Raw genomic sequence first — 9,215 nt, 5'->3', positions numbered from 1 at the left:
CATTATATGACGTCGTTGATTTTTTGGCGTACGTTTGATTATTTATTTTTTTAAATATTTGTGCAAATATGAAGTCATAGTTAAAATATATTTGGTAATAATTCTAATCACAACAAACAAATGATAACTACAAAAATTTTAAACTTTTTTCATAAGACAAATGCCAAAAAATTAATTATAGTTATCTATTAAAATTAAAATACGAAGGGAGAATCAATTATTGCCACAAAGATGAAGGCCTAGGAGTTGGCATCACAGTTATGGTCACCACCTGGGTTATATCAGGGTTTACAGTTTTGATTTTTTTTTATGCAAGGGTTTACAATTTCGTTGGGACGCTGGCGGACGAAATCCATCATTTTTCCAACAAAGTACACGAACCAAAATTTGAATTCCAACCCCCGGAATCAACTGACCTGTTCTAAAAAAAATAATGATCGGTTTACCCAAAATTTAAACGGTAATCAAACAATTCAGCATGGGTGGAAACCGATCTCTTTTAAAGGAAAACCGAAATGAAGTACTCCTACCAAAGATGTTTTTGTTTGGTGAAATGTGGAAAGTAGAGGAAAAAATAGAAAAATGGAAAAAATTATGGAGAGGTGGGAAAATTTTTCTTTAAAAAATTTGGCTTGCCCTTTGCGATGAATTTGATACGTCACATTCAATATACAATATATATCCATGCAGGAAATAATTTAGAGCATATATCACGTCACCACACCAAAAAATTAGGAGCCAACATATATATATACATATATATATATATATATAATTTTATAAAAAAATACCATTTAACAGTTTGCGCGTAAAAACAATAAAATCTGGTTTAGTTACTTGGTTAAAAGAACATGCCTTACGTAGTACAGTATATACCATGTACATGCACCATGCATGCGAGAGCCACTGAACCGGCAGTGGAGCTTGATGAATGCTAGTTACTGCTCAATTTATTTTTTCTTGGTCTTTCTGTAAACAAGTTAATGCAAATCCTTCTCAAACAAGTATCACCATATCTAGTTGTCGTTGGAATACTTCACCCATAAACTATTTGTTCATATTACCCCCAAATTACTAAAACGACTCATTTTATTCCCTAATGATATTTCTCTATGCAAGTTGTATTTAAGTTGAAAATTTGTATATATCTGCCGTAACTACATTACAAAATATATCTAAAATAAATTCATCTTTCTAGTTTAAAATTTGGGATAGATGAACTAGAAAAATAAATTTATTTTGGGATGAAAAAATATTTTTTAAATTCTTTTGACAGGTTTGCATGTGGTTTTTAACATCGATGGCTAAATCAGTGCTAACCTATGCATTTCCAAAAACAAGTTGGAACACAGGAAGTAATTTTATCCATCATCTCACAAAAGTTCAACTAAAATTGCAACATATATAAAGAGGAAAAAATGAGAAATTTTATTAGTGAAGAAATTAAGTTAGTCGTTTTCATTTTTCATTATAAAATAAAAATAGTTTAAGATATGAAATGCTCTAACAAAAGAGTTTAGTAGAGAAATAATTAAAAATGTCATTTGCTGGTTATACCTATGAGGCCCAATTCCGTCTAAATTAGCCAACAGTAAATCTGAATCGGACTGAGATCAGAAATAGTCCAACGGGCAACTACCACGATGGAGGCGTCACCAGCTAAAATACAATCAATCATGTCCCTGCAAATTAACAGCGCGAAATCGACCAATGTCATGGCTGCGTTCAGTTCCCAAAAATTTTTGGGAGAGATGTCACATCAACGCGTACAATCATATATTTAAAGTATTGAATGTAGTCTAATTACCGAATAAATTTCAGAAGATTCCGTCTGAAAACCACGAGACGAATCTTTTGAGTCTAATTAATTTGTCATTAGCACATGTTGATTACTGTAGCACCGAACAACACAGAGCACGAGGAGAAAACATAATTTGTCGATCAGACCCGAAGGCCACAGTAAGCGACCAGCTCCCAAGAGACTAGATCAACAGCATTATGGACCCATGTCTTGTTACCATAAAATAGAATCTTAATTAATTGAAGCCTAGGATTTTACTCAAGCTAGCTAGCTCCCACAGGCCCGATCAGAGCGAGGACCATGCATGATCCCCAGTTCCCCACCACCCCACAAGTAGGTCTGGACAAAAAAAACTCGAAGCTCGGTAACTCGCTCGACTCGTGACTGGCTCGGCTCGGCTCGGTTCGGCTTGGCTCATTAACATACCGAGTCAAGCCGAGCCAGCATTTTAGCTCGTTAGCATTATCGAGCCAACTCAAGATGGCTCGCGAGCGGCTCACGAGCCAAACGAGCCTGAAAAACTTGGCCCACTGGAGTCAGCCCACAAGTCACAGCAACAGCCCATAGCCCACAGCTCACATATCCCATAGTGAAACCCTAATCAACACAGCAATACGCGTGTACATCACAGCAGTAACAGCACACAACCACCCCCTCCCCACCGCCACCGCCAAGTAGAATGCAGTCATCGTTGCCCCGGCAGGAGGCCGCTGCCGCCATCTCGGTAGGATGCCGTCATCATCGTCTTGGCAGGAGGCCACCGCCATCGCCCAGTAGCATGTCGTCGTCACGCCTTGGCAGGAGGCTGCCGTCGCCGCCCCGATAGCACGCCGCTGCCGTCGCCGCAACTGGAGGCTGTCGTTGTCGTCCCGACGGCCCGATAGGCGACAGGCCGACAGCACACCTTGTCGCTCCGTCGTCACCATCCCCAGGCAGGACGCCGCCGCCGTCGCTGCCCGGTAGCACGTCGTCGCCCTTGCCTCGGCAGGAGGCTGCCTCCGCCGCCCCGGTAGCACGCTGCCGCCGCCGTCCCGATGGCCCGACAGGTGACGACAACATACTTCACCGCTCCGCCGTCGCCGTTGCCCCGGTAGGACGCCGCTGCCACCTCTGCAGAACGCCACACCGCTCCGCCGCCGCTATTCAAGCTTGTAGCATGTCGCCTCAGGCATAGCTCATGAGCCAAACGAGCTGGCTCGAGCTTTTAACGAGTCGAGCCGAGCCGGCATTTTAGCTCGTTAGCGTTATCGAGCCAACTCGAGCTGGCTCATTATCCTACCGAGCTATAACGAGCCGAGCCGAGCCAACTCATTATCCAGGCTACCCACAAGCTAGGCTCACACGACACAAATATCTTGATTATACACAGCACAAAATGCTAATTTAATGGGTTATAGTTATTCCCACCTTTCTTTATATAAATATCATGATCCATATTAGCAGCCAATATAAGATGCATGTGATACTAAATACAACAACAGTTAACTAAATTGGAGAGTTAAAATCAAGTGACACTAGATATCTTTGTACAATTTCACTATGTATGAATCACAAAGCCCTGACTCTTACATGAATATTTACAATTTCCTATTAGATTTAATTCAGAAATAAATGCAAGTAACCTTGACATTGACACCTTAAATTAGGTGTCCCGATATTTCTATGAGAGTGGATAAGCCGACTGGATGGAGAAGAAGTTGACGACCCGACTATAACTATTTAATTATCCAGGAAGATTGAGGTGACTTATTGTCTGATTAGAACTTGTATGTTTCCTTTTATCTTCAGAAAACATGTGTCGTGTTCAATATGGACTAGTATCTACCATGGGTATAAATATATACACCCGAGGTCCTTGCAACATATCTTACAAATCAATACAATTACTCTTGGCACATCGTCGCCCTTTTTTTCCAAGGATTCTACCATCAGCAGAACTCGACACTTGACGCGGGGCTGCATTGGCTTCAAATCTTCTATCTCTAGCGAAGGGGTAAGCCCTAAGTTCCACCGGCCATGGCAATTCTATCGTCTACATTGGTGTTGTTCAAGACTATATCGCTTCGATCACTTTGATTGCTTAGGTTCGGTTGGTATATTTTGCCTACTTGATCTTTTAATTCTATCTTTTGTTTTGCCTACCTGATATTTTAATTCTATCTTTCATAGCATCGTGTGAAGAGATGCATCGGTTTAGTCAGAAATGTCTCAGTTTGGTCTGATTTTCTGTCTTAGCCGATATGTCTCTACAATCACAGTAATGCTTCTGATAGATTTGTTATATCCATCACATTAGACAAATTTATCAGTTCATTGAGATCAAACTATTATATACAATCTTGTGATGCATCGGCTAGGTTCAACCTACTAGATTGCTGTTAAAAATCAAAATCTTGTTAAGTCGATAGATTCATACTAATGTTTCATCGGAGGGTAAACCAATCTTATCTGATGTTTTAGATTTCTCTTTGATTGTTTTACTGTCTTGGTTAAATTTAATGCATGACCACTCTTGATTGGTGTTATATCGGCGTACTTAAATCTATCATGCAATTATTAACCTTATGCTGCATCGATTAGGTTCGACCTATATATGGTTGTGATTATAAGTTAGATTTATTTAAGTCAGTTGACATCAATCAATATTTCATCAGGTTTTAGCCGATGAGTTATTTAAGTATTGCATCGGCTTATATGGATCATATATAAGTTGATTTAGCCGATTGTAGCAAATGTTTCATTGTATATAATTATTCGAGTCTATTTGTATTAGACTTTTCGACGATCCAATTCTCCAACAGCCGATTGTTCATCCTATCAGCTAATCGTTGTAACATTAATATCTTGTCAGTTGTACAATTAAACTGACTAGCACGTCCATATCTCATCAAGATTTAGGACATGCACTAGAGCTAAGCAAATCTCCCAAGCCTTCACATGTATTTAGTATATTAGATCAACATGTTTTTGGCTGCCCAAGATAAGATAGATTTTGTGTCAGCATGATTTTGGCACGCCTTGTGGGATACATATTTTATACCAATATGCCTGAGGAGAAAGTCAATGCCAAGATCTTGGTCACAATGGAGAATTTGACAAAAGAATAGAGACAACAGGTGGAGCAATCCATTGCTAACTTTGAAAAGCGTTGTCTTCGATCTTTTGTCATGACGCAACAAGAATTTGACGTCATTGTATGACTCCGTGGCTGTTGTAGGATACACTCTTTTAATATTCGTTGACGCAACAAGAATTTGACGTCATTGTATGACTCCGTGGCTGTCGTAGGATACGCTCTTTTAATATTCGTAGCATCCATAACTTGTTCGACAATGGTAATAGAATTAGATTATCTGTTCACTAGTTAGAATTTTTATAAATATTTTTACATTTTTAATTATTTTTTAGTTTCTTATTATACAAAGATAATCTAATTAATGCTAGTCTGAACCAGAACAACCCAGGTAACATGTGCTGGCCTAAGGTGCAAACTCGCCATTTCAATATGGTTTCCCTCCCCTATTGGACCAAAAATATTAAAGTAAGGGTTATGGTGTCCTTCAACAAATAAACAGTTTATGAACATTTTCTCTAGTGCTCCAGCCATGAGAGGTTTTTATGATATTTATCAGCCAAAATTACACAAACTGAGTATTATGTAGCAAAATTTGCCTACGGTTGATAGTAATATATTTAACTTACATCATACTACTATGGATTTGGACTCGGTGTAAAACAAAATTGGAATGTGTTTGACTACATCTCTTTTCACATAGACCACAACATAAAAAAAAACTACGAAGAATTGAGGGATAGCACTGAATTTATGATAAAATCTAATTTATCAGTTGTAATCCACATACCAGACATGTCAATTCATGTATAATTTGACTTCAACTTTAGATCCCTATAACGCTGTGTAGTGATAAATTAAGCCCGGGTTTCATAATTCAGTCTTCAGTGATGATTAAAGGTGCTAAAAGTTATTCGTTGATTCAATTGCAGTTCATCATCATAATCAGAAGTAACGCTTCTAGATTAGAATGGTCCCAACCATGATAGTAACAGCTTCTCCACGAATTCGAACCCTCTGCGTTGCCTCATCCCATTGCAGATACAGTGTTCCACTCCTCGGGGAAGCCTGAAAAAAACATATATAAGAACAAATATATGTAATAAATGACAATAGGCCATAATTTCCATAATAAGATCATCTCAAATTTTTAGCAGGGTTTGTCTACGTCTAAAAGCTTCTTACCATGAAGGCAGTCATGAGTTGTTTACCTAGCTTCTTGCCCCAGTAAGGAGCCAAGGCACAGTGCACACTACCACATACAGGATCCTAACAACCAGCAAAGTAAGAGAATTAGAGGAAGTATATTTTAGATCAAGTTTACACTGTGGTCAGTCCAAATATATAATTTCTTAAGCCAAAAGAAAGGTCAAAAGAACTAATTAAGTATTTGAAATCAATGATTATAGCTTGCACATGCATGCAGGCAGGGTGATAATAAGCCAAGACCCTTGAGTGCTTTCACAACCCTACTAAACCCTTAAATATTTTTGCTTAAAAACCTAGAAAATTTCAGCTCATTCTATTTTGGACCTCAACCCATAAATTTTGTATAGAAAAACTTGGGTCCATTACCACCTCTACATGCAGGAGAAAATAGAGGCAAAAGCTGGATTCACTGGCATTGTTAAATATCATGTTCTATTCAACGACACTATCACATTCTACTGTTGTCATGATTAGTCAGCTGAAAAATAAATTTTCTGGGAGCTCCCAAAACAGCTATCATATTATGCTACAATTCATGTTTGTATTACCTCATTCAATCCATATTTTGGGCAGAAGAAACGACTGAAAAAATCATAGCGAGATCCAGCAGGAGCTGGCCCTGTAACAGCAACCCCTCTTCCAGAACATTGGACTAATTCAGCAATGTTTGGTTGGACATTAACAACTTGTTCACTTGAATTAAGTTCCACCTGAAAAATTAGGCGATGTTAATTTGCTCAAAATCCTCCGATATTACTATGGTTCGCAGACTGCTTAAGACAGACAACAGAAGTTACATGAAGGTCGGAAGAAAATAATAGTATGTCCTTGGCTCCTTGATGAGTATTGAAACAATCTAAATAAAATAAAAATTCAATAATAAAACAAAATGTAATGCTCAAAAATTGATGTTTAAGCACCTAAATATCATTTCTGGTAAAACTAAATAATACCTCTGCCATATTTTAAACACTGTAATTTCAGCATACTATGACAATCACAAAGCTAAATTTCAATGTAATAGGTTGCATTACTACGAAAAGTATGAGAGAAATTACAATGAGGTCGGCAGCAGAATCAGAGACAGTTTTTAGCACATTACTGATGGATGCACCATTTAAAGTTTGAGGAATTGATGGCATGTCCAAAGATGTGCATTTTACTACTGGAAGGACAGGGAAATCCAATTCAATGAAGAACTTGCTGCAAGCTTCTTGCGGTGGAGAAATTGAGGTGCTGGACTCCTTCAGGCCAACGACTTTCTTGGCTGTTAGAAATCCAGATTTTGCCAAGAAATCTATCGCATTAGACTTCACAAGGCCAGATGAAATCAAGTAGTGCGCAGCAGCTAATGTTCCATGGCCGCAAAGTTCACTCTGGACAACATAAAACGTTTAGAATTGACTTGTATGAACAAACTAACAAGAAAATGAGGGTTTGTTTAAAAAAAAATCTGCAGCGATGTTTGTTTTTTAAATTTGAGGAAAAGTTTAAATGTAAATAAACCGTAAATTTGTTCCTAAATCAATTCTACGTACCTCGCGAACAGGAGTGAACCAGCGGATATGAAACTGGGGATTTGCAGCATCAGCATCAGACTTTTCAGCACCCCCATCAGCAGCGCCGGCAGGAACCAAGAACGCGGTAATGGAGGTGTTGAACTCCGCGGCAAGGGACTGCATCCACTGCTCACCCAGTGGTTCTTCTTCCCAGCCGGTGTCCTCAAGGACGCAGACGGCAGCCGTGTTCCCCTTGAACGGCTCGTCTGTGAAAGCATCAACCTGCAGAGATCATAGATGGAACTCATCATCATATATATAATTAAACAGCTCCGCCAGCTAGAAGCACAGCTAGCGCCGGTGACTGACCACGGCGTATGTGATGGCCCTCTTCGGCATTTCTCCGAACAGGTAGAGGGCAGAGAGCAAATGGGTGGGAGACTATACGAGCTCAGCTGAGATAGCGGAGTCCTTTACCTATATGCCATTAAAAAAAGTTGATGATTACCTATATACCACAAAATATAAACTTTTTACTTGTGTGCCATTCCATCCACCTTCTGATAGAAGGTGGACTCTGACATGTGGGACCACGTAAGAAAATGACTAATTTGCCCCTGAATCATTTCCTTCCTCTCCGGACTGCCTGGTTCTCTCCTGAATCCTCCCGTGTGCCGCCTCCCCCGAGAAAACCTAGTCGCCGCCGCCGGCACGCCGCCGTCGGACCGCCCAGATTCGGCGGACCCCGCCTCGCCGGACCCCCGCACGACCCGCCGCGGGGTGGAGCAGGTCATTGGGGTTGGTCTCGTCGGCGCGGAGCATCCCGGAGCTGTACGAGGAGAGGGGCGCGAGCTCCCTGCAGGAGTTCGGGCTACGGGAGCTTCAGGCGGCGACCAGGGACTTCAGCCGGCTGCTCAAGATCGGCGAGGGCGGCTTCGGGAGCATCTATTCAATAAAGCATATCCTGTCCTTCCATGGGACATCAGGTTGGAGATAGCACTGGGAGCTGCTGAGGGGTTGTTGTACCTTCATGAGGGATTGGAAGTTCAGGTAACGCCGCTAGGAACTCTCCATCAAGACATGCATTTATTCTGCTGAATCTTACCAGATTAGCTTGTGCATTTGAGCATGGAAATTTGATAAATACTAGCAAATACCGTACACAAAGAACCTCAATTTAAGTTTTGAAGATTTCATTTGAAGTCATTCTCAAAGAACTAGTATGAATATCTAATTATTTCCATTCATCTGGATGGCATATGTGGATATTTTTCTTGTTGGTCAATATCGAATTTCTTGGTGGCAGTGGTATCTTCTGAAGAATTGTAAATTTGGATTATATATGGGCTGTTTTATTTCTTGATACTGCAGTTGTATTGCAAAACTACTGTCTTGATTGATTTATAGTAGCATTGCAAGCTTCGATGCCACGAAAGTTTTAAATGACCTGTGAAAATGTGAGCATGAGCATGATTATGATATTATTTTCGTGTGACATATGTAGCTGCTGTTCTTCTTTAAGCTGAACATGTCCATACATGGGTATTCATGTTTGTTCTCTTGTTCACCTGATGAATTATGTTATGTATAATTCAATGAATTATGTTATGTATATTCGTGTGACAGATTAATG

At 39.9% G+C, this 9,215-nt stretch overlaps 1 protein-coding gene across 1 annotated transcript; it reads right to left on the bottom strand.

The window, feature by feature from the left end:
• Positions 1-5,403: 5,403 nt before the first annotated feature.
• Positions 5,404-8,054, bottom strand: LOC102704598 (uncharacterized isomerase BH0283-like). The gene is made up of 6 exons (XM_006650158.3): positions 7,952-8,054; positions 7,622-7,864; positions 7,142-7,459; positions 6,632-6,793; positions 6,060-6,143; positions 5,404-5,942 (listed from the first exon to the last, which is right to left on the bottom strand). Exons 1-6 carry the CDS (start codon positions 7,979-7,981, stop codon positions 5,835-5,837), a joined length of 945 nt encoding a protein of 314 aa, XP_006650221.1. The 5' UTR covers positions 7,982-8,054; the 3' UTR covers positions 5,404-5,834.
• Positions 8,055-9,215: the final 1,161 nt, after the last annotated feature.

The sequence above is a fragment of the Oryza brachyantha genome, chromosome 3, assembly GCF_000231095.2.
Source record: "Oryza brachyantha chromosome 3, ObraRS2, whole genome shotgun sequence".
NCBI classification, from domain to species: Eukaryota; Viridiplantae; Streptophyta; class Magnoliopsida; order Poales; family Poaceae; genus Oryza; species Oryza brachyantha.
This window is presented reverse-complemented; position numbering and strand designations above follow the sequence as displayed.

Excerpts from the sequence above, each read along its gene's own strand:
- LOC102704598 (XM_006650158.3), bottom strand. The coding sequence starts at position 7,981 with ATGCCGAAGAGGGCCATCACATACGCCGTG. Across the intron at positions 6,144-6,631 it reads CAAAATATGGATTGAATGAG|GATCCTGTATGTGGTAGTGT; the intron begins GTAATACAAACA and ends GCTGGTTGTTAG. Across the intron at positions 5,943-6,059 it reads AACTCATGACTGCCTTCATG|GCTTCCCCGAGGAGTGGAAC; the intron begins GTAAGAAGCTTT and ends TGTTTTTTTCAG.